The following is a 27,224-nucleotide window of genomic DNA, read 5'->3' as shown; positions in this document are numbered from 1 at the left end:
CCATGCATTTGGTGAACACCTTGGGGAATGTGGTGAGATCGAAGGGCAGTGCATAAAATTGGTAGTGACTGGCTCCCAGCCAGAAGCGGAGGTATCTTCTGGAGTGCTTGTCCATTTTTATGTGGAAATTTGCATCCTGAAGATCTATAGAGCACATCCAATCATCTTTCTCCAGAAAAGGAAGTATAGACTGAACCACGACCAGAATTTTGTCTGTTTGACAAACTTGTTCAAAATACTGAGGTCTAGAATTGGCCTCCAGTCCCCTGTTTTCTTTGGCACTAAAAAGAATATTGAGTAAAATACGGATCCTACTTGTTCTGGTGGGACTGTTTGGATGACTTTTTTTTCCAGCAGCTTTTGTATCTCTTGAGCTGCTATGTCCCTTTGACTGGGTGAAATGTCAGTGATTCACCTTTGCAGTCTTGGATAAAGACTGAAGGGGATGTGGTAACCTCTGGTAATTATCGTCTGCACCCATGAATCTGATGTTATTGAATGCCAGGCCAGGTGGTGCAGAAAGAATCTTCCCCTGACTGCCTGCAGAGGTAAGCAATCGGGCCACTTCTCAGGAGCGCTGATAGGGCTACCTGGAGAAGGAATCTCTGGTACCCTGATTACATGGGTCTCCTCTGCTACAGGAGGGGTGTCTTCCCGATGAGTTTCCCCCTCTGCCCCGGGGAGAAAACTAGCCATGGGTGTCCTGAAAAGGCCCTTGGGACTTTCTGAACCACATCTTCCCACTCCTCTGATTCCTGGAATAGGGTCGTTGAGGGGTGGAAAAACATACGCCCCACAGCAGAAAGGGTCTTTCCATCCTTTTCACACCTGGCTGGTGTGTCTTTCACTTTTGGACCAAACAACGAGGATGGTTCAACAGGAACGTTGACGAAGGACGATTTGAGGGGGTCCGCAAAGTCACACAAGCGCATCCACACATGACGTCTCATGACAACGCCTGCATCCACTGCTCTGGCCATCCATTCGGTTGTGTGTGCGATCAACCTCATGGAGGAGTTAGAGATAGATTCCAGGGTCGCTAGCTGTGAAGCAACTTTGTCACTTACCTCATCAGACACTGCTCCGGCTAGGGTTCCTGAGAGCTCAGAGATCAGATCCCTTTGAAGATGGGTAAAATGTGTCAAATAATTCAACGACTGAATGGTAAAGGTCAATGAAGCATAAACCCGCTTCCCTAATCTGTCCAATGTCTGAGACTCACAGTTAGGAGGATGGACAGTAGAACTCTCCTCTGTGAGTTCCTTCTTTGTGGCCGCTGCCACCACCATAGCATCTACCGGTAAACCCTTGGACCAGTGAGGTTGATCCTCTGGGGGGAGAGAATTTTGTCATGTCTCCTGGGGATCAGCTGTACAGTGTCAGGGGCCTTCCAGGTGCTCTGCACGATGAGCTTGACTAACTCATCTGCAGGCAGGGTCACCCAGGAAGTAGAAGGTTGAACACAGAAAATCTGCAAGAAGACTGATTCCTCAGCGGAAGGGTTGGTGGGCTTCCAGTTACCCCTCTGCTTTATGATTTCAAGGATGTCTCCAAATAAGACATCTTCAGGGGGCGACCATGGGGGACCCATCCCCTCATTAAAGTCTGTATCCCCGGTGAGAGATTCTTCGGGAGAATCAATGTGCTTCCTCTTGCACGATCTCTTATGGGGTGGCTCACCAGGGGGAAGATCTGAAGAGGACTCCGAAGAGAGGGTATCCTGCAGTAGGGTGTCTTGCTGCTCCCATGCCCACTGTCCCAAGGTAGTAGACTGTGTCAGCTGTGGACCAGAAGGCATATAGATATGACATTCTGATGTTGAGGGTGCCAACTGTGAGCCTGCTGAGACGAGTGCCCTCTCCATAATCTGGAAATCAGGCTCACCTGAAGAGGGATGGGAGCCCAGAACTGAGAAAGACAACCTCAGATCCAGGGTCATACCCCGCTCCAATGAGCCCACCTCCAAAGATGGAGCCACAAGAGGACGCGGAACTGACAAAGCAAACGGAACCATAGATGGCTTAATGGAAAAAATTGGTGCCGTGGTAGGGATCACGGAGCTGACAGCCAAGTCACAATCTCGCGGGTGGGTCAGCTCCAACTGAGCCGAGGTCTACTGAGTGGGTTCCGGCACCGAGGTGAGATTCACCATCAGTACCGAAGAAGCTGGCACCAGAAGAGGTGTCGGCACCAAGGGCTCCAAATCCTGCAGAGAGGTCAAAGGAGGAAAATAAGTTGGAGTCCGTGGAGGATAAACCTCGACTCCAGTTTGGAAGGAGGTCCTGGATGGGGGTGGAATGCCTATAGCTGCTAAGAGCTGGTCCACCGGTTTAACTACATCAAGCTTCGAAAGGCTCCTAGTGGACTGAATAAACATCCCCGAGGGAGACTCAGGGTGATCAGTGAATGGACTGAACTGATGATCAGCAAAGGGGTCAACTGACGGGGAATATTGGGTCCTGGGGAGGGGTTTGACCTTCAGCACCAAACCAGAAAATTGTATTGGGGTGGAAGTGACCAATTTTGTAGCGAAAACTATTATTGGTGCCGAGGGGGTCTGAAGTACCGTGGAAGATGTTGGTACTGTGGCAACTCTTGTCTGTTCTGTAGAAATGGATGGCACTGTGGATGGGGTCATAGACTTCGGTGCCGAGACAGCTGTCGGTGCCGATTGCAAATGCTTAGATTTTGGATCCATAGGAACCTGGTCTTTGGATTATTTCAATTGAAGAGACTGAGGAGATGCAGGAACTGAGTGACTCCTCTTTTTGGCTTCCTTTTTAGGAGGTTTTGACACCTCTGCCTCAGACAAAGCCTCCGAGAAAGGGGTTTTCAATAAGCCTTTTAATATTAATTTATTTTTGCAATCTGCCAGGGTCTGGGCACTAAAGCCCTTACAGAGCTCACAAGGAGGTTGAATTTGTAAATATGGAACTCCTAAACAATACATGCAGGAAAGATGCCCATCGGAGATGGGCATCTTCCTGCAACACTGGTCACACTGTCTGAAACCTGTGGCACCTTTTTTGTCAGCCATCATTAATTCAAATAAGGTCACTAACCAATGAGCATGTGAACACAGACAACATGCACAACAACAGAAGAAACAACAAGTAAAGATTTTTTTTTTTGGTGTACCAACTTTAGTAACACAAGAAAAATACCCAATAAGGTAAAGAAAGGAAAGAAAATGGGGAACAGGATACCAGCAATGGTATCCGAGAAATACCAGAGGTAAGAGGGAAGGGAAGGCCTGTACCAAATATGGTATATAAGAGATACCAAAAGCTAAAACAGGGGTGAAAAGGAGGCACTCATACTCTAACTTAATAGATGACAATAAGATGAGTATGAAATAAGGCTAGAGAAACTTTAAAGACAGAAAAATTATGGAAAAAGTATAAAATATAATCACTTAGCTTGAGAGCATGGCCTGACACCTCTTGGAACACTACGCGGCAAACAAGATCTGAAGGGAAGTGAACAGAGACACTATGGGTAACCTTAGCTCTAGAGTTTTTTGGCTGGCATGAGCTTGTTACAATGGCTGAGTCAGTTCCGAGGATGGAACTGAAACTGAACCATCAAAAATGAATGAAGATTGACAACATCAGATTTATTATTTTTATCACTTGTTGATACTGGTACAATAATGCTGATTAATATATCTCTGTTTATACCTCTCTGATTGAATTAATCTGGAAACCAACAAAATTCCTGCTTTTATGTATATATTCTGTATATATTACTGTAATCACTATCTGTAACACTGTATCTACTTTTGTACCAGTTAATGTTTAATATTTTCTGTATCTATGTTCTTGTCGGAGCTTTTCTCCCCAGGCCTCCACTGAAAATGGGCTCTTTTAGGCCCAATGGACTTTCCCGGTAAACAAATGCAATAAATGCAGCAAATAAATAAATACATACATACATACATAAATAAATACATAAATAAATAAACAAATAAATAATACACTTTCAGCAGGGTATAACATCTGCAGAATGGGACTGGAACCTAACTTGTGATAACAAAGATGTGTTGGAGATCAAAGAAGACACAATCTTCCTAAAGGGCAGGTTCTTAGAAAAATATTCCAAAACCTTCAGTCTAATGCACACAATAAGGGCAGGAGTGACTGGGAGAGAATTTATATATTCCTTCCACAGTGCAATACCTGGTCAAGGGCAGACAGATTTTATATTGCTATGGAACATTTAGCTTTGGATGGCTATCAGGAAACTCATCACATTTTGTTTTCTGATTGCGTTCCAATGCCTACAATTAAAAATTAATATAACAGTGATAAAAGAAATACACAGGAGATTCCCCATATATAAATTATTGAAGTTTCATTTTAAGGCACAAGTAACAGACAAAATAAATGAGATAGCTTCTGGAAAAGGCAGCACCGAGAAACCTTGTAAAAGATTGGGAAAAACTGCAAATCTACATTAAAACAAAGTGTTAATTAACGAAAGGGAAGAGTAGGAAAGATTCCATGGAGAGGTGCAAAGGTGCGAAAGGTGCTGAAGCAGTATATCAAAGACAATAATCAAATTTCAGAATACTGAATAATCTAATGAGACTAGCAGGACAGCCCCTAATACAGTATACTTTGACAACAGCATCAGAAATATAAAACTATCAGAACAAAAATTAACCCAACAGAAGGTGCAATGGTTCATCCCAGAAACACGGGACTGAGAAAAGTGCATCTAGACAGTATTACACTAATTTATACAAACAAAATGAGATAAAACATGGGAGCAGAAAAGGAAATAGTACTATTTCTTAGGGGATTAAGGTGTTGTAGTTATTACAGCAACATAAACTAAGTCTGACAAAAAAAAAAAGAATAACAGAAGAGGAACTGAGGGAAGCACTGCATTCCCAACCAATGGGAATTCTCCAGGAATGGATGGTATACCAGTGGAAATGTGTAGCCTGGGGGAAAAGTGGACTGGAAATGTATTCCTTAGATTGTTTAATATGACCTTGGAAGGAGAACCTAGAGGGGGAATATCCCACAGACCTGGATTCATACAGATCCATCCCTGAATCATGATTACATATGGCAAAAAAGGATGATGCTAGTTTTACCGAAGTCAGTTAATATTGATCAATGTGAATTTACTGAAGGTAGAAAAACATTTGACAGCATTAACAAAACACAGATGCTGCAAAAGGATGCCGAAAAGACAAACCCATAGCAGATGCTTGTAGAACTTGATGAGGAACAAACTTTTAGTAGAGCATACTGGCAATTTTTAAACACCTTTATTAAATTATCATCACTTAAAATGTGGCAACAGATACATTAACAGAAAAGAAAACAATCCATAGTTTTTTCACGCAGTGTACATTGCATATATGTTTTCTTCTTTTATAATAATTTATCATACACTTAAACATTACATGTAATGTGCAATTTCTGCCTTCTCCTAAACCTCACTCCTCCTCCTCCAGAACACAGAGAGTTTTATGAGTAGGTTGGCAGTTATAACCACTTTATTATGTGTTCAAGACATGGATGCCAAAAAATTCGTCTCCAGAGCGAAGAGCGAAAGGTAAATCTTGGCATTCATGTCAAGAACACACAGTACAGATTTATCTTCTCAATGTACTACAAATTAATCAAAAATAAGATTAAAAAATGTGTTGTTCTGGCTTTGAAAGCTGGTAAAGCAGTGGGGAAATGGTTGATATCCTTATGTATTCCCTGTTTTAAGGGAAGCAGTTGTAACCAAAGTACTATGTGTACTTTAACAGACAGCAGGCATAAAGGCGAGCTGAAATGAAGCCCTTTTGCTGCTATTTACTGGTGAACTCTGTCTGCTTTTAGTGCAGACCTGATCTTAACAACATGTAGGGGTTGTTAAGGTCGGGTCTCACACTACAGCAGTGCTCAAGCAGAATACGCTTTAGCCATTTTTTTTTTTTGGTGTAATCATGGTACTCCATGCACTACATTATTCTACACATATTGTTCCCACAACTTCCACTTATTTCTATGTAATTTCCTCATTCCATTTAAAGATCTCACTTCCAGTTCTTTATCTGTCTAACAATATTCAATAATTTGGTTACAGTTGATTTAGATTTTAATTTCCATTTTCTAGTAATTGCTTTTTTGGCAGCCAACAGCATTCGACTTAACAAGGCCTTCTATGTCTACACAATTCTGATTCTGTGTCCAAGTTCAAAAGAATTGTTGCTTTAGTTACAGCAATTCACTCCTCTTAATACTATGAAGGGAATTTTTAAAATCTGCCAACTCAGTAAATTCTGAAAACATATGCTCCCAGTTACCCTTCTGTTTCTCATCACAGCACCAAAATTGCTAATTACTTGAGAAAAAACATTCTTTGAAGTCTACTCGGAGTATAAAAATACCTATGCAAAGACTTCTAAGCAAAAATCCTAAACTTTTCCTATAATGACTTAGGGCTCCAACACCCAAAGACCCACTGCCCTGATACAACCCTTTCCCATATCTGTGAAATTAAGATATAATACTGTCATATTCTGGGTATTACTGACTAGGCTTGTAAAGACTCTTGTGCCATTAGCCTAGTAATCACCAATGAACCTATAAGGTAAATAAGCCTCATCTGAGTAGTTATAGCGTATCATTTTAAATCTGGAAAATACAGACCTCCCTTGCATATTGGCATGGTCACATATTTCCATCCAACATTAGGTCTTTTTTGTATCCTAGATAAATTGTCCCAATTCTTTATTTATTGCTTCCTATAATTTTTCACTAGGTGGGCTAAAGTATGCCTGACCTGTGTTTAGTATTAGCGGAACCAAAAATATCTTTACCCTCTGAATTTTACTGTTCTTATCCATGAAAAACAGTTTCCACTGTCTTGTCTTCCCCAACTCATTTTCCTTTGTTTCCTCCCAGATATCCCTTGCTGCCATATCCACTTTTATATTCCTAAATATTTAAATTTGTTGTGAACTCACAGGAAGGAATAACTTTGTATCATTTCAAATGCTGGAACATAGTTTAGCACTGTGGCTTTCATTTTATTTTCATTTATTTTGTAATCGTGTAATTTATTGGTATTCTCTTAACGTATCAAACTGGACAAAGATATCACTTTGATTATTAGTTATGTATATATCACATCTACCCCCAGGGAACTGCCACATTGGCAATACACCCTTAACAGTTGAACCAGTTGTCTGGGATTTGGGAACATATGTAGACAGTGACCTAACTTTTGAACAACATGTGTCTACTGTTGTAAGAAAGTCCTTCTATACTGCACAGCTTAAAAAAAAAAGATGTTGTATCTAGATCTAGGGATGTCATTGTCCCCTTTACTCAGCCCTCTTAGGCCAGTCTATAATGCCCCCATTGGCATGTACCTGTCCAGACACATGCAACAACTGGAACACCCACAGAGATACCTTACTAAAAGGATACAAGGCCTGAACAACATATCCTACATGGACTGACTCAAAGCCCCATCGCTGTACTTGTTATCCTACAGACTGCTAAGCGGTGACCTGTGTCTGAACATACAAGGCTTCCTTTGACCCATTACTAATGGATTTACTGCACATCAGCATCAGAAATGCTAGGTCTATGGATTTAAACCTCTTCTGCAACATCAACAGAAGGATTTGTATAGACAGGTATATCTTGCAAAGGAAACCACTGCTGTGGCACAGACTCCCCATCCACACGAAACAAAGTTCATCCCTCCATATTCAAGAGCAACTTAGTTCTATGGATGGGGAAACAGAACATTTACCCCAGGACTGCCTCCTGTATTACTAATGGACAGAGGCAACTTCTAAAGGCTTTATCCCATGCATGGATCCCTTAAAATTGTCTATGGTATGAACCCATTTATTCTCACTGGGGTAATATATAATTATATATAATTATTGACCATGGGATGGGTAAGGCCAATATATAAACAAAAAAGGTTATTTTGAGCACAAAAAATGGAAATTGGTTTGGCATAAAATGGCCTACAAAGGTAGCTAGCCTAGTATTTACCTATGAACCTATATGCAAACATGCCTATGTTTTCTTCCTTTCCAAACCAGTTATAAACCCTTATTTTTGACTCTAGCTTTTTTTGATAATGGTTTTAAGTATATTGCAAATAGTAAAGGTGATAATTGTCATCCTCATGTAGTACTTCTTTCTAGGTTTAATGGCCTTGAAAGTATTCCACTTGCCTTTATTTTGGTTTCTGACCCTGTATAAATTTTGAAAATAATCTGTATTATTCTGTTAAGATATATCATATTCCTTCACCAATGTCCTCAAAAATTGCCAATAAACTCACCAGCTCCAGTGGAGCTTTCAGTCATGTATAGAACAGAAGCTGTTGTTAAAAAAGGGATAATTAGTAGGACATATAAAATATTGCCATGATAACTACAAGAATCAATGCGTGGAGGTTAAAAAAGATAGGGATGAGAGACTAGATAAGCAATTCACAAAGAATATATTCATGGCTCCCAAATATGCGATAAAAGTTAGATGATTTAGGATCTTTGCTTGGAAGTGTTTGCATAGGTATTTTTATACACCAAGCAGACTCCAAAGAATTTTTCCTCAGGTACATTGAAAATGTTGGAGGTGTGATGGGGAGAGGTCATTGGCAACATATTTTTTGGGAGTGTAATAAGTTTACAGACTTTAAAAATTCTCTGCAGGCTACTGTCAGAAACACTGGGAAAGCAAACTGGTGTAACTAAGGGAATGATTTTTTTGAGCTGTGATACAGAATCAGAATTGCCCAGACAGAGTAAGGCCTTGTTGTGTTTAATTGTAGTGGCTGCTAAAAAAAGCAATTACTAGTAAATGGAAATCAAGGTCTAAGCCAACCGTACTAGACGTAGTGAATGGAGTAACAGAGATAAAACAACTGGGATCGGGATCTTTACAAAAGGCTAGGAGCAGATTTTACAGAAACAAATGGAAATTGTGGAAACAATACATTCAGAATAATGTTTTGTTTTTGAGGAGGAGGAGGAATGAGGTTTAACAGGGAGCAGGAACTGAATGAGCTATATAATGGTTGATTGGCAATTACTGTATAGAAAATTATAAGTGATGTATAATGTTTACAACTGAAAATATGCCAATATGGTTTGTTTTCATTTATATACATGTAAGATAGCCTTTGTCATAAGTGATAATTCAATAAAGATGTTTCTTGTTTAAAAAACAGTAGACTATATTAAAGGATATTGACATATACCACTTATCCTCGCCCCAAAAAAACCCCCCAAAAAACATGTTTTTAACCCCTAATGATCTATTTTAGAAACAGGAGTTCCCATCTGGCCTACATGTAGTCCAAGCAGCCTTCCAGAGGCTCATGGATAAAATTCTGAAGGCTCATTCCCAATATGCTGTGGGCCACCTGGACAGCATGATCATTCATTCAGAGGACTGGAAGTATCACCAAAAGTTCATGCTCTGTTACAATCCATAAGACAGCCAAGCTTGGCTTTTCATGTCAAGAAAAATCATTTGGGCATGGTGTATGCCAAGTAAAACTACAGCTACAGAAAAAAAAAACATAGAGTCACTAGAAATTGATCTGCACCTTCCATTTAAAGCCAAGTAAAGGATTTATTTGGACTAAATGGTTATTATGGAAAGATTGTGCCTAATTTTGTGACTGCTAACTATCTCTCGATGGCTCTTACATGAAGGAAAGTTCCTGTCGATGTGCAATGGTCTTTTGAAGAGGATAGAATATTTAATGAACTAAAAGGATTCTGTATCCTGAACCTCTGTTAATGACTCCTGACTTTACCCTATACACTGGCACATCAGAGGCAGGTTTGGGGACAGTGCTCCCTCAAGATATTTAAGGTGAGGTACACTCAGTGTGTTATATCAGCAAAAAGATAAGCAATGCAAGAAGGACATATTTCACCAGTGACTGTTTAGTTATAAAGTGGGCTTTTTATGCTTTGAAGTACTACTCTTTACACAGACACTACAATTAGATAACAGAACAGACCCCATTGCAATGGTCAAGTAGTCAAACTATTGGTGGCATGAAATTGTGCAGGTGGGCACTATCCCTCCAACCCTTTAAATATACAGCCACCCACAAGACCAGCCTAGACAAAACAAATGCTAATAGGTTATTCTAGGTTATTCAGGGCCAGTAATTTATCATTATGGATCCAGAACATTTTTTTAATGCTAGAAGGGCTAGTTATAACATGTTGTTTCTAGTAAATGGGAATTTCTTTTAAATGTGTCCTGAGTTATGGAGCAGTTAGTCGAACACAGTTAGACAGACAGTATTTATTAGCCAAGTACTGATTACCAATTGATGTTTTATAAAAGGAAGTAGCTTGCTGAGCGAGAATCAGGGAGTTTATTACCGAGATGGAGGTTCAGAAGGAGTGAGTTGGTGCTTGCTCATCTTTATGTAATACGATGACACTGGGAGACTGGTAGAACAGTGATTTTTATGGTTTTTGGGTATCATGGAGCTTAATATGTGTTCTACATACAACGTTAGTGTCTTTATTTTACTTATTCCCTTTGTTTACTAGGAAAGTCTGACTGGGCTATGCAAAACTCCTTTTCAGCAGAGGCCCAGGGAAAAAAGCTCCACAAACATACACTAACAAAAATACTTAAGATTACGAAAATGTAACAATCCTCATAAAAGCTCCACATGTACACACATTAGCAAAAATACTCAGATTACAAACAAGTACAAATTTAACAATATTCATAGGTATGTACATAAATTAGAGCAACAGTCTTTAACGAGGTCACAGATAAACAAGTATTATGAATTGTGAATGGTTTCATGTTAATTAGGCAAAATAATTATTTATTTTTATTATTTATTTATTATTTATTTAACATTTGTTGACCGGGAATGTCCGACTAGGTTCCACAGAGCCTGTTTTCAGCGGAGGCCCGGGGAGAAACGCTCCAGATGGATGTCTTTGGAATGTGGGAGGAAACCGGAGTACCCGGAGGAAACCCACGCGAGCACAGGGAGAACATGCAAACTCCACACAGAAGGCACCCTAGCTGAGAATCGAACCGGAGAACCTCTTGCTGTGAGGCGACAACGTTAACCGCTGCACCACTGTGCCGCCCGATAATAATAGCAGATTTTGTGAATAAAGAGTAATAAGAAAGGTAAAAAGAATCAGGACTAGTTTGGGGTGTGGCAAACTGTACAGAGGATAAAGAGGAAGTTGTGTGAAGTTCAAGAGGGTGAAATGGGATTGGGTAGAGGAGTAAGTTAGAGTGGTAGAGATATGAAACTACTTTAAGGTAGTATGAAAATGGGGGTGTGGGGTGAGAAAGTAGTGAAAGAAAGTTGGAGGAATGGAATAGGGTGAAATAGCATAACTTTTGGTGGATTAGGGTGGAAAAGGAGGGCAGAGATAAACTAGGTACGGAGATGCGGGCTGAGAGAGTAATGAAAGAAGGTTGGAGGAAAGGAAAAGGGTGAAATAACATAAGACTAGCTAAATTAGAGTGGAAAGTAGAAGAGAAATAAGCTAGGTGCAGAGGGGAGTTAGATGTGAAACTGTGACAAAACAAGATATTTGTCATGAAAACATAGGAAGCAAAGGGAGATGTTTCTGAAGGAAAAGGTTCATGGTAAGGCTAGAGATAAGGTAAGGTTTAGTGAAGAACAGATTTAGTGTGTTTATGCTGGGCGAGGGCAGAAGCATAGCCAGAAATTACTTAGGTGTTGCAATACAGCCTGCTTAAAACTGTTCAGTTTGTCAATTTGTTTACAGGTGAGAGGTACTGAGTTGCAGTGTTTTGCTAAAAGGTTTGAGTATACAGTCTCCTACAAGAAAAAAAAGTCTGTTGAAGAGTTGTTAGATTTGGTGCCATTGACAAAGGATATGTTAGTCGAGCAGAGATCTCTCTGTGGAGAGAATAGCAGGTAGGAATTGTTCTCTGGTTTGTATACAAGTTTGTGAGCTGTGAGTAATTGATCATAGGCTAGACAGTTAGATAGTTCTAGCCAGTCCAGGTGTTTTACTACCTGGTAGTGGTCAAATCTATGTGGAAGGTTTGCTGCAAATTGTGTAAGTTTCTTGCAGCAAGAGTAGAGTTTGTTTAAAGGGTAGTATGTAGATTTGTAAGACTGGGGAGGCATAAAGAAGATTTGGGAGGAGGTATGCTGGTGCTATGGTCATCCTAGAACAGTCAGTGAGGAAAGCTGTAGAACAGTAGAGGAAACCAAGTTTTTGATGGGTTTTTGGTGACTAGGGATATGTACTGGTCAAATTTTAGGCTGTCATCTATAGTGACACCAAGAAGTTTTATTGGGTGACTGTTTCTACAGTGTTGTCGTTAGATTAAGGAATTTTTAAAGATTGTTTCTATGCTAATTTATGTTGAGGTGTGAAAAGCATAGTTAATTTATGGCATCTGATGCTAGCAATAGACTATAATATTGAAAAGATAGCACTGACTATCTCATATTTGGAAAACAAGACTGTTATTTAATTGAAAGGTGTTTGGTTCATTCTCTCTATTTTGGTATACTGCTGAGATTGTTTGTATCACCTGTTCTGTTTTATTTTTAACAGTTTTACTGAACATTTCTTTATATATTAATGAACAATGGGTATAAATGTAACACAGAAACAAATAATCAAGACTGAAATTGTATTACTTAAGTGTAAAAACAAATATTAACAAACTTCTCTGCACAATGACAAGTGAACTGTATGCATAACCAAAAGGGAAATCTCACAAAAGAAATGTGACTGCCCAAAGGCAGGAGTGAAGGTGGGAGGCTGCAGCTAGGACAAAGTCCAAATGCAACCAATGAAACAAATGTGTTTGCCTATGAGTACATCATTGGGTTGCATGAAATCACGATATTCTATGCATTCTGTTGAGAACAGCCTACAGTGGGAGAACAGGTTTAGGTAGATTCTAATCCTTAGGGATCCAGTGGGTTTAGTGAAAAGCTTGGAGAATCTCAGTCCTCTACGTATGACCAAGCTCTAAGGTTTCTTTCTGAGAGATGGGAAAGATTTTTCTACTCTGAAATGATATACAGTCTCACAACTGTAAATATATGTAGTGTTCACAGTCTCCATGACAGTGCTTGAATATCAAGACTTTGAAAGGAACCAATTCATAAAGCTGACTAAGTACAGGGAATGTCAATCTCTAAAATTTCCTTCACCCATTTTCCTACGAGTTCTCGCACTCTAAAACCTGGCGGGCAATCCCAGAGTTTGTGTTATACTAAGTAGAGGGGATCCACATATCTGGTGTTGTATGCTGTCCACAGATTTGCCATCCATCTGTCTTAGTCAAAATTCAATAGACGTGATGTAAAGGAAACACTTTGTTCTCAAAAACCTAAGAAAATAACCTTTGTCACTTAACGTCTCTTAGAAAAAGTATAATTTAGCAGCTTTATGTATGCCAGTATTAAAAAGCTAGAAAAGGGGTTAACATTTCCTCTTTACAATGAGAGGTAAATAACTGGTAGAAGACGGAGACTCAAATTATATTAACTAGTAACTTGCTGGCATTTGCTTCTTTGAGAGGAAGGGGCTCAAAGTGTAGATGCTCCTCAAGGGGGAAGTCTGCGAATGATATAGCAAAACTGTAAACATTTACAAATGGATGCTCGGGGTAGGTGCCAAGAACTACAAAGTCCTTCAAAGCTGTGAAGGTGTCACCTCCCACTTATCATGATAGTGGGGTCATAAAGTCATTTTATACCAATCCTGTCTCATGCTGAGTTCATGAATGGGAAGCAATAGAAAATAAAGTGTACCCTCAAAGGAGGGTAGTTGGGCTCCAAATGTCATATCATCTCATGAACTTTTTTGAGCACTTTAAGAACCAAATGGTTATAGTATAAATAGTGCATAATGTAATATACTTAGGTTATGACTTATGATGCCAGCTAAGTCACCAGTATGAAACTGAGTACACTATTCTCCATTCTAAAACCACCTATAGTGGCAAAATATTATGAATTGGGAAGAAATGATGAGCAAGCTGAAACCTCTGACATAATTCCCCCACTCAGGGATACCCATTACTCTTAGGTGGGCAGGGGTTGTCTTAGTTCCTTATCCCATTCTATTCCTTGTACAATCCCAGATAAATTGATCTAACAGCCCAAACAATTTCCTAAGCCACTCATGGGATGAATGCATCTCCTATTACAAGCAATATCACCAAAACACTTTTAAATAAACTTCATCAGTTTTTATCAAAAAAAAAAAAAAAAAAAACAATTGCTAAAATTGCCACAAACCTACCAAATAAAACACACCATTGTATGGCACTCCTCCTAGCACAGCGGCTGCAACTTCAATACACTCTGACTTTCCATGAATTTATAACAGCCCACAATATATTATACAGACCAACAAATCTCCACTGATATCAAATCTGCTGCATAAACAACTCTGATTCCAATACCAGAATATAATTCACAACACAAAGTCAAACGATTCTGAGAACTCTCTCTACTCGTCTTATATAGCCAAATTATACAACAAATTTTCCATTTGACTTAAGAGGAGAGCATAACACAAAATGTTTTCAAAACAAACTAAAAACTTTTTAACTCCCTCATGGTCATGCTGTTATCAAACTAATTAACAATACCATAAATATTTTCATTTACAATAACTGTTCTGTCTCTCTTTACCATTATATCCTCTGATTCACTACTGTCCATGTTCTACTTCCTTCCTTCCTTCCAATTCACAGTTTCTTCACTAGTAAAAAGACCAATTATGAACCATGTCTGCAACTGTCATGTAAATATTACTCCTTCTTTTGTAGTCATTCTACTGTTTTCTACACTATTTTTGGTTTGATAAATTTAACATTCTGCTTGATTTTACTTTGATTTGTTAAATTTGCTGCTCTGTTTTAATTGTCACTGAAATGGGCTTTCAGCTCAGCTGGACTATCTGTATTAAAAAGTGTAACTAAACAAATATTTAATTAAACAAAGAAAAGAATACATTTATCCTGTATGACTTTCCTAAAGAAGTTAACCAAACAAAGTAGGCAGAATGTCCTTTAAATAAAGCCAAATGGATGTGCATCTATCCTGATAAGGTTTTTGACGTAATAGTTTATGAGATCAGATATGATATGTTCCATGTTTTTGCAAATCAGACTAATCAGATTACTAGGTCTATAGCTTCCTGAGTCCAAGGTCATACTGTCATTGTACAAGGGCATCTCAACTGCAGTTTGCCATAATTCAGGGACAAATAGGGTAGCTAAGCTTAAGTCAAAGAGTTTAAGGGCATTGTTTAGATCAATTTCTTAGTTATCCAGGTAAATTATCAGGCCCCATGGAAGTTGTCTTAGAAAGAACCTTCAGTATGTACTCTTTTATGATATTAGGATGTGTAAAGGGTGCTGATGAGATCATAAGAAGGCCGAAACATGCATGCCCACAGCTAGTGGGGTTTGGCTTTATTGGCCTGAATCTGTCCATAAAGACTTAAAAAGGAAAAATGAGAAAGTCATGGGCATTCAGAAGCCATAGAGCTGAAACACGATGTCCTTAAGGGGTCATTTGCATACATCCCATGGTCCTCTATTACAGGAGGTTTAAGATATCACACAGTAAAAACTCTAGCTTGGCTAGGTTTTTCTTGTAGTTTTACTAATAAATTTGTAGAACTGAGATAGTTGCTTCATGGGTAAAGTGAACTAAATTTGTCTGGTAGAATATTTGCTATGTCTACTGAGATGAAGTGGGCGGTGCCATTTGGATAAGCTCTAAACACCGTTAGGTGTTATTTCTTAGTTTTCTAATGTAAGTAAAGAAACCCTTATAATTATCCTTAGCTTTGGAAATAATTATCCTTAGCTTTGGAAGCTAATTTAAGTTTATGATTTACCTTACTAGACGTGATAGTTCCTTACTGATATAATTGATGCAATCTTCAAAATGTAAAATTTTAGATCTGTTGTATGATTTAAGAAGTTTTTTTCCTCTTGTAATCATGTTTATTTAAGCTGGAAGACCAAGGAGGGCTGTTCTTAAACTTCCCATTAGATCTCGCTCAAGTAACAGTGGCCGTGTCTAATTACTTATCTTTGTGGTAGTAGAACTGCTTTTTATAAATACCAGCTGGGTCAGTGATGGTCTAGTGATGTTACAAGTGAATCTGGATAGCTTGTAATAAAGTCTAAGGAGGTCTGTGCATTTGAAATCCTTGATTTCATAATTATTAACTGCAGGAGTTTTAGAGATTTTAAAAGAGAAGGCTTTAAGTTTGTGATAAGACTTAATGAGGGTGGAGATATTAAAGGACTGATATATGTAGTAACTATATTATTTATGACAAGGTCACAAACATTATTATGTCCTCTAGCTGGTTTACTAACTTTCTGTTACAGGAAAGTTTTGCTGCCTAAGTTTAAGAATCTCTGGGCACACCCAATTTCAGAGGTATAGGTGCTCCAGTTTATTGAGAGGTAATTGAACTCTCTCATTATAAAGGCATGTTTGGTACTACATAGTTCCTCAAATACATCTAAGAATCTTACACGATAATCCAATAACATGAAAAGTGTCCTGTAACATGTTATAAGTTGATAGTTTGCCTTGGAAAGGTAAGTTAGAGTTCACTTAATTCATTTTGTCAATATCTGGTCATCTGACTATAGGTGATGTAGTCCTTGACAAATATGGAAATGCTACTGCAATTCCCATCAGGCCTAAACGCATGAAAGGTAGAAAACCCAGGCATGGAGGCAGTGCTGTCTTTACATTAAAATCAAGTCTCAGTAATGACACAAACATGTATGTGTTCAATTTGCAGGACAGCCTTAAGATCAGGCAAGACATTTGGCATTCAGAAAAGCCATCTTGATATGATCCAATTTAGGGATAGAAATAGCTACACAAACATCTGTTACAATGGAATTATCCCCATTAGCCATCCAAGATGTCCAGATATTTGCCTTATATTTTTGGTCTGTTCATATAAAATTTATGTTTTTTGGCAAATCATTAAAAACTGAAGCCACTAAATAATAGGTCATTGGATTTCAGACTACATATCCATCAGAAAATGCATGCTAGTGTAAAACCTGTTACTCTAGCAACTTTCTGAGTTTATTAAGAGCAATATTTAAAATCTGTCCCTATTTTTTTGGGCTACTGCCTTTGTCTACATTTCTTGCAGTAAGAGGGTTAGGGGTATGTTGGGATGTCCATTAGCTGGACTCTGTCTAAAAAAAGGATTATTCGGCAGCAAGGGTTTTAGTAAATGTGTGTAAGCCTTGGAATGAGAGGTGTAGGCCATCCTTGGGAAAATAAGTTGGACTGTCAATAATCCTGTACCATGCTGACACCCACTGGACTCCCCTAGAATGATACCGACCACTAATAAATTGTTGAAGCTAATTATCTTTTCTTTGCATACCTGTAGCATTCTGAGAGAAGGAAGAATTCCACTCATGAAGAGTTTCTTGCCTGCTTTAGCTACATTCATGGTGAGATCCAGCATTTACTGCATGTGTTCAGGGCTGTGTGTCTCAAAGTCATTCACACCTACATGGACTACCATATACCATATGAGACTGACTTTAGAGTCACTGTAACATCATAGTTCCTGGCACCAGAAAAGATGACCAACAATAGCTCTGTCTTTATTCAGTATTGTGAGTGTGTGGTCAGTGTGGCTGACAACAGTCACCACTAACTAAGATATTACTGCTTTTACTCATGGAACTTAATGTATTAGATGATTTGCAGTCTAGCTTCTGATGACTCTACTTTGTGTGAACATGGTGCTGATATAATGATTGATATTTGCTAAGACTACCATTCTTTAATACTAGGAGGCTCTGACAGTGACTTTTCTATAGTTTGGTGTACTTGAGATGCAATTGCAGCTGACAGTGTGTGATTATCATAGGCCATCTTATTATATGAGTCGGATGTCTCCAGACTGCAAGACATTTGCATCTCTAAAACCAGAAGTACACTCTGAACAATGTCACACAAGAAAAAAATATTTATTGAATTTGTTATAGTGCTTTCATCCTCATTTCATTAGGACTCCAGAAGCATTTAAAAAACGCACAGAAGCTGTCTACAACTGCATCATTCAAGTCACATGATTAATTAAGCAGATTAATTAAGCAATGTAATCATGAAGCCATACCTTAAAACTAATTGTAACACATTATAAATCTCCATGGATCTTACTGTCCAACAACAACAAAAAATATATAAATATGAATAAAATAGTTTTATAAAATACAAATATTGATAGAATTAATACATGTACTAATGAAATATCTAAACTACTATTTATTTATTATATTATAATTTATTATATTTATTTATTTATTATAACTGTTGTTAAAATATACATTTCCTAAAAAAAATGAAATGAACATTAGAAGCATTAAAATTAAGTTAAGGAAACTAAAGCCTGGCTGCTGTTAATCTTAAGACATTAGTGACTGACACCCTATCATTTAATCCAGGCAACTGAGTAGCGTTTAAAAGTAGCTTCTGCAACAATTCCCAATAGGATAAAGTTGTTTCCCATGGTCTTCTTATAACTCTAGGTTGTACTTTTTCCAATATGGAAAATAAGATTTGTTTTTAAATTGTGACTTACTTTTGCATGTCTAAACAAAGTATTTTTGAATCCTTCCTTTTAATATCATAACTATGTCCCTGGATGCTCTTAATAAGCTGCCTTTTGTTTTTTTTTCTACATAGAATGCTTCACATGAGAAGCAGTAGTCACTGATATGTTGGGTCATCATAAATAAGAGAGCACCACCTACAACTACCACATTTTAACATGCACCAGTTGTTACTACTCTCGCCTTCATTGTTAGCTCTTTACAATTTATTTTTTTAATGTTACTAGTTCTACTGTAAACTACTGTTGGCGTTTCTCCTTGTAATTTCTTGTATTCACCATCAAATGCCACTTGTCAATTCTTATTAATTACAGATCTAATACACTTACTATCCGTTGAATAGGGTATGGTCAACTTGCTACATGGCCAGCAGTAACTTGAATTCTCATAACAACAGCAAATTACCCTTTCTAAAATAGATAAATGCTAGCAATGTTCCAAAATGGTCTTCATACACTGCTACACTAAGTTAAGTCCAATTATCAATATGCACTGAAACTGGAAGAAAAAAAAGAAAGAAATATGTAGATGATGATAATCAACAATTTAAGTAATGAACACACGTTTTTGGTATCTGAAGTGACTGAAGAAAGGGGTCAAATCCAGCAAAAACAGGTCAAATCTGGTTGCAGCAATAACACAGATGCATACCTCATAGCACTCCATCCAAAATTATAGCAAACTTCACAGATGAGCAATACATATATATATATATATATATATATATACACACACACACACACACACACACACACACACACACACACACACACACACACACACACACACACACACACACACATTTTTAAGAAAAAAAACCCAGAAAATTGAAATAACTAATTAGAATACATCTTATTATTATATCAGCAATAATCTGAACACCCAGAAGAGCAGCAAATTATCCTCTCTCATCAAATAATCACTAGCAATGTTCCAAGATGGCCCCAAAACACTGGCAAACTATGTCTTACCCAGCTGTCAATATGCACTGAAATAAGAAAAAAGGTCTCAGATGATAAATGATAATTTAAGTAATTACTTCCTTGGTGTTTAAAGAGACTGAAGAACGCAGTCAAAGTCAAAGAAAATTTTATTGTCGTTCAGGACTACACAGCAATGTAGCTAAACAAAATTGCAATGCTTCGTTCTCAATGCAGGAAACAGTTGCACATATAGACAGAGAAAAATTTATAAAATTTCATAGTAGAATGTAATAAGTAGCAATTTGTTAGTAAAGTCAGACAGCAGTGACCCACACCCATCCCAGAACAGGAGACATCTCGGATGCACAGATCTGGGTCTAGGTCTGCTTTCAGATCTGTAGCTAAGACAAGATTTGCTACTTAGGCTTGAGATTTATTTTGATACTATACTGAATATTTGTTGAGTATGCAGTGTTTTATTTGACTGCCTTCTGTTGTTTTCTTGTCTGTTTATTTTATTTTATTGAATTTCTTATTCAGTGTAACTTGTATGAATAATACCATGTTGAATTAAGCCTAAATTAAAAAACAAACAAACAAAAAGTAAATAAATAAACTGGGATTTGAATTCAGGTTTTACATAGGGAAGCACACATGCACCCAATATCCAGTACTCAGTTAAGTAATGTTATCAGCAACTATGTAGCAGCACTTCAGGGAAAGGTAAAATTTAGCTGATTGACTGATTGCTCTGACTTGATCAGTCACAAAGTGTGAAAGTATCCTGTCCTTCCTTATCTCCACCCCCATTAAAGTCCTTAAATCTTCATCTCACAACATTCATGACAAAAATGACAAAAACACTTTCAGTCATCAGTCAACAGCAGCATCTTACTTATAGCATAAAAATATGTAAATGATATCTGTAATACTGCAAAAGAAATAGACTGCACTATTTAAAGTTTATGTCATAGAGGTGAATGGTCAATGCCTGCTCACCCTTTCTAGGACAGAAAACATGTCACCATACAGCAACTGGTAGGGATGACATTTCCAGTTGGGGATTCAGGTTCAAAGGCTGCTGCCCTCAATAGTGTCACTACTCATGGTAATATGCAGGCTTGAGAGCTGTCTTCACCTAAGACTTATGCCTTTAGGGGCTGACAGAACATGGCCAGGGCGTAAAAAGTACCAGCACATCCCAAGTATATTAAATATATCTGTAGCCTCTTCCATGAATCTGACTCAAGCAACCAGGCCTGGTCAGATGTACCTGTAGGGTCATTCTCTGGGAGGGACTGGGTGATTTAACATGCACGACAAGGAAACAAATGGGTAAAAGGGTACAGCTGGGAGGATTCTTCTAATCCACACATCAGTGAATAATAAAAGAAAAAAAGAAAATTTCTTCCCAGAAAGAAATGCCTACTTTTTCTTATATAGAGTAGCTCTGGGCACTGAAAAAACAGTTGTTAATGTTGTAGAAAGCTATTTGGTAGATTGAGGACTATCAGAAGAGATCACAGAGTTTTTTTAACCCACAAATAATAAATAGGTTGATTGCAGTCCTTTAAGTGGCATCAGATTACTTGACCAATACAATTCTGTGTATCAGCTGCAAATGTGAAATTATACGTCATTGTTGAAATAAGTAGAAAACAAGCTTAGACTTCATTTCAGGTACAGGAATTCATGAAAAACATTAACTGATTTTACAGAATTTGGTAAATCTCAACTTCATGTGACTAACATTTAGTATAATATTGAATATAACTCTTGAAAGAAGTTATTTTTTGCACAGTTTTTAAATTAAATCTTATACATCTTACCTGGATTATAAACTGAATCTTGCTGTATGAAGTGCACCCATGTAGGGCCACCTCGACTTGGAGAATGTCACTTCATGAAATGTGGGAAGGTAACTAACTCACTGTCCTGGAACACTGTGAATTAGAGCATCTGTTTAATGCTCTAAATTAACATGATTCTAATATTTCTGTTTATTTATTTATATTTATTTACAGACTTGCTTTGTCAGTCTTCATTTTATTGTCACGCTGTAGCTCCTGTAATATTCTGTTCTGTTTAATCAAGAAGTGCTGTGTCTAGGTTTTATTTTAAGGATAAGCATTAAAATAGGAAAGTATTATCTTAAGGAAATGTCTAGCAGACATATCTCAAGAACTAAAAATGCATGCGGGCAATGTTCCAAATGTACACACTGAGCACTTCTCAGGACTCACTATGTCGCCAGTGATACGGGTATAGGAAGGAATCAGACATATGCGATAAATGGTATACAATGAGGACACCGATGTTAAAGAAAGGCAACTGTTGTCTCCCTGCTGATGGCTGCCCCACAAATCAAAAGAGATAATAGCTCAAAAAAAGTAGATACAGAAGGATGTCTGGTGCCTGCGCCACAGGCTGGTGAGAACTGATAGAAAGTAGCAAGGGGGACAGAGAACTTGCAAATCATAAAATATAATATATGCAAACAACTGAAATGCTGAGAAGGGCAGGTGGTAGCCTGTTGTAAAGGAATGCAACACCAATAAAAACAAAGACGATATTCTAAGTTACATAACAGAAAGGATGAAGTGAGGGACATCCCTGCTCAAGGTAAGTAAACAAGGGGGGACATGGGGGTATCATGGAAGAATGGAAAAAAGAAAAGCAGTGAATGAATACTCTGCCTAAGTCTTCACAAAAGGAACCTAAGGGTGGGTGCAATGCTGGGATGGAGTTTGGCAGAATGGAGAGAGCAACAGAAACAGACATCAGAACAGACAAGGGAGAAAGTACAGAGAGAAATCGCTGCATTTAAGGAAGATAAAACACGAGGAGTTGGTGGCTATCTAGTGGAGTCCTTTAAAATCTGTCTAGTATACAGGCAGAACTCCTGACAGAGATCTTCAAAAAGTTCATTGTCCTGTTCAGAACTACCTCAGGATTGGAAGACAGCAAGTTTGATACCTTTGTACACACAAATGGGGACAGCAAAAACAATCTGAGAAACTGCGGGGCTCTAGGCTTAATAGCAGTAATACAAATGTGGAAGATATGAAAATAATTCTGAGGGAAAGACTACAATCAATTCTAGAGGTCAATAATCTCCCCTACAGTCACCAATATGCCTATAAGGAGATGTCAGGTAAAGGTAATCCAGTTTCATGATTAGGTTACAGCTGATCTTCACAGGGAATACCAGTAGACGTTCCATACCTCTCAACCTCTTAGAGCAAGAAATCTGGACAAAGCCATAAGTAAAAGTGGGACAAAGGCTCAAAAACAGGGACAGTCTTTAAATATTGCTCTTACAAACTTAGAAAGTTGATAGAATAACAGGTGTTACATTAGAATGAATTTTCTGAATAGTATGAAGTCTGAAATTCAAATGTCTGTCTTTATTTTCTGACCTCAGTCTTTAATGAGTTGCCGCAAATTTGCCAGAAGACCACAGCTTTATAAAAATTGGATAAAAATATGGGGCAAAAATCTGGACATTCTGTGAAAAACTGTACAGTTGAGAGGTATGAGAGGTACTCTACCTGGACTTTAGTAAGGCCTTTGACTTGTTCTCAAACAAGCAGCTGATAGGAAAACTAGACAGATTAGAAATGGGGCTCAGAAACTGGTCCAATGCATTTGTAAATGGTAGGACACAGAAGGATGGTGTGAAAGAAACAATGTCAGAAATTAGGAGAGTGAACAGCTGAGTACTATGAGAGTATATGAATACTAATTTCTCTGCTCTTCACTTTACTTGCTCCTGGGATAACTGAGAGAATAATACGATAAACTGTGTAGCAATGGAGGTTACAGTAGAATCCAGAAAATTATTTGGAAAGTTTGGCCAAACAGAAGTAAAAGTGGCCACTGAGGTTCATTTCAAGCAAAGTACTGCACTTGGGTCAGAGCAGCCCTGGTGTGAATTATCAGCTGGGGCAGTGCAGCTGATGGTAGCAGAGTTATCAAACCTGGAATGGACTACCTTGAATAGAGTGAGAGGGCGGTCACAACAAAAAACAAAACACAAGGATACATTCTTAGGGGGATACACTCAGCAAATATGTAATGAATGAAATCTAGAAGGCCCTTGTCATACCACATCTTGAGTACTGTGTACTGTTCTGGAGGCCATGCAAGAAGTGAGACATAATGCTGATAGGAGAAGTCCAAAGATAACCACTATAAAATCTGTGGGATAGATGGGAAGATACATGATCACAGATCAAAGCAGCTACAACTCTTCTCTCTAGAGACCAGAAAAGATGGGTGAAGGGGAGTTGAGTAAGACATGACACTATCGCACAAGATCGTGACAGGGAGATATGCCATAGTCATCCTTAACAGGAAAGATAAAGGGGAAGGAGGGGAGTACATACAGAGGTATGTAGAGTGAACTGTTTCCTGACTTTCCAAAAGTACTTCTTCTGAGAGAGGGATCTAGACCCATGGAACAGTTTATAAGAATGGGTGATGAAGAAGGAATCCACTGAATCATCAATGATGGCATGGAACAGGTAGAAAAACTGGTAAGGGAAAGGTAGGGGATGGAGGGGAGTTAGAATGCTAAAGGTACTGTCAAGCAAATGTTATGTAATACAAGGCAGTGTAATATAGGTAAAGATGCTGACAGCTGTAACACAGAATGTTTCCTGCATTTTACTTTTTCAGAAGCTATAAGGAACCATTTAAGCATGTTGGATGTCACCAGGTATGTCAATGATGTCACACAGAGTCACTGCAGATGTAATGTCTGCTCTCCTCATTTGTCTTGATTCTGTGCTAAATAGTCTAAGCATACAAAGGGTGAGTCAAAGAATGAACAAGTGATTCTAATGAAACATCAGACATTTCTGAATGCCCTGCAGATCACATGTATGCTTCCCTATACTTTACTATATTGCTCTAGAGCTCCCAGAATCCCTGTAACCATCAGGACTGCTGCCTCAGCTCTGCTCTTCACCGCTGGCCTCATAACAAAATTCTAGAGCTGCGCAACTCAGAAAGATCTTAATCACGTACCTTAGCTTCAAGGGATCTCAGTCGATTCATCAGCTCTGGCACTTTACTGCAGTTCTGGCAACCTAAACAGGAAACAGATATATAAGTACCTAAAAAGCATATGAACAATAAATACACTCACACAGACACACACACACACACACACACACACACACACACACACACACACTTAAAAAAAAAAAAAAACAGCACCTGTATGAAATGTTAAAGAAAGCATTGCTGTAGAAGACCCTGATGACATCAATTCTGCCATGCAACATTTCAGTAAGAACAAAGCTATAGTGACTATATTTAGACCAATATAACTTAAACCAAGAAGTTCATCAAGGTCACACAAGCAGGCATGGAGGCTCATCATCTGAGTTAGGAACTACCTACAGTCAAGGCAATATGCATAGAAGGTTCTCCAGTAATGAGATCAGTGAGCACTATGCCAGCAGCAAACACTGTTTCAGGAATAGATAAAGGCAGAAGAGTACCAAAAAAATTACCAAAGTGTAAGAATTTCTACAGGAAAACTGCTAAAGTAACAGAGCTGTTGCAGCAAATTTGAATTTTATACACTGCAAGTATCGAGAAAACTTTGAGATAAAAATATTGCATATGCAGCGCCATGCGTTATTAAAATTAAATCTACTTGTCATAGCTCTTAAAGAATGGGTTCATCTCAGATTTATTTACTTATTTGTTAACCAGGTTAATGAAATGGTCCAAGAGCCTTTTTTTAGGTATGGTCCAGGCCACAATGGCATCAGAAACAAAAGCAGTAAACATTATATAAAGACACTATATAAAGAAAGACAATATAAAATGTAACAAAGGCAGATCAATACTTTATAATACTTCTGCACAAACTGATTGTCACACTATTCTCAAACTCAAAACCACCCTTCTACCACAACAGCAAGAGATCTTTGGAAAGGAAAAACACTTTATTTTCCTGTTTAAGTGGTAACCAAAGTAAATGGTTGCAAAGAAAGCTTTGAATGTAGTGATTTAATACTTTATTGCTTATTTTTCATTTATTTTTTCATCAGGTAAACTCACTGCATAAAAATGTCCATTTGAGGGGTGACCAGGAAGCACTGCTTCATCAAGAAACACCACTGCCACCAAATCTGTGAAGGATAGCTGTACAAATTGTATCACTGCTACAAAATAATGTCAGGATTAGGGGATACATAGCTTAAGTCCACACCACTGGCACCTTTATGAGAAACAGTGGTTAGGAGACTTAAATCCAACAAAATCGCTACCAATTATGAATGCAAAGGATGATCGTCCTTAAGACCTTACAAGATCTTACAGCAAATGTGCACTTCTGCCTTGGGGTTATGGGCAATGCCTGCCACACCCAAATAAGCTTTATTCTGTCATCTATAGAACAGGGTTATAGTCACTGACTTCCCAGAATTTTACCCACCTCAGTCTAAGAGCAGTACCTTCTATTGCAAATTTATAAACAGTAGCTGAGACATAAAAAAAAAATTTTCACACAGACACAAACATGCATGCACTCTCTCTCTGACACACACACACACACACACACACACACACACACACACACACACACACACACACACACACACGCAACGCACGCACACATGCACACACACAGTTTCCATGGAGTAAGTACAGATATTTCTCTAATGTAACAGTACCCCTTTCCTGGAGAGACAGTACATGCTACAACAAATCAGACTGCTAATCTGATACTAAACAAGTTCAGTAACTGAAATATAAGTATGCCGACCAACATTAAATTATAACAGTTGATAGTAAAGCAGTTTTCATTCACAAAGAGAGGGATACAAATTACACCAATGCTGTAAGGTTACCCTTCATTAATAAGGCATCAGCCACAGGCTTTTTACAAATGAACACATAAAGAGTATTCTTTACTTTTAAAAAATAGTCAAGTATACATGCAAGATAGCATTGCAATTGCACAGGGAATATAAAATGAAAATACTATATCTGTATCCGCTGCTGTTATTTCCAATTACCTTGCACAGATGACGAAAATGAAGTTGAACAAATCTATGATCCAGAAATCCTTGTTTTAATTTTCTTCCCAAGTTAGAATTTCAACAGTTCAGATAATACAGTCACCTTAAACACCGTACTCACATTCTAACCCACAAAATATCTATTAATTCCTTCAAACAAAAAAATTATCCTTGTTTCCCGTCTTTCCTGACCTAGAGTAATCCAAATACAGGCTTTGCTGTATTCTGGACTTTTGGAAAGTTCCTGTGTTGCCCATTTCCTTTCTTGGATAAAGGAAGGCTTCTTTGCTCACCAGTGGCAGTGGGGAGCTTAGTACAGCCTATCTATCCCTGGAGGAGTGTTCCCAGCACAAGAATCTGGTAGTCTATTGGCCATTTTGGGGCAATTTCTAGCTCTTTCAAGTCCCCCTGTATAAAACCCGCTTTGGTGCATTTTTTGCGCTTGTTACTACACAGCCAAGCTCCTCGTGGTCCTGCAGAGTGGTACTAGCAGCAGAGAGGCTAAAAGAGCGACTGCTAACCTGATAAGTGTTTTTTTTTCTGCTACTACCTGGGTGACTGTCCAATCTAGCTAAACTGCAAGTATTTCT

General features: G+C 38.3%; 1 protein-coding gene across 3 annotated transcripts in view; it reads right to left on the bottom strand.

Annotated features, from left to right (window-relative positions):
- Window positions 1-27,224, bottom strand: part of LOC122799279 (EMI domain-containing protein 1-like) — a 1,823,504-nt gene that overhangs the window by 1,057,921 nt on the left and 738,359 nt on the right. For all 3 annotated transcript variants that reach the window (XM_044068236.1, XM_044068235.1, XM_044068237.1), the window contains one exon: window positions 24,626-24,687. In XM_044068236.1, coding sequence (XP_043924171.1) covers window positions 24,626-24,687 — 62 coding nt within the window. The remainder of the gene's footprint in view (window positions 1-24,625; window positions 24,688-27,224) is intronic.

This window comes from Protopterus annectens, chromosome 4.part0, assembly GCF_019279795.1.
Source record: "Protopterus annectens isolate FY-2018-M chromosome 4.part0, PAN1.0, whole genome shotgun sequence".
NCBI classification, from domain to species: Eukaryota; Metazoa; Chordata; order Ceratodontiformes; family Protopteridae; genus Protopterus; species Protopterus annectens.
Note: the sequence above shows the minus strand (reverse complement) of the source record. Positions and strands in the feature narration are given on the sequence as shown.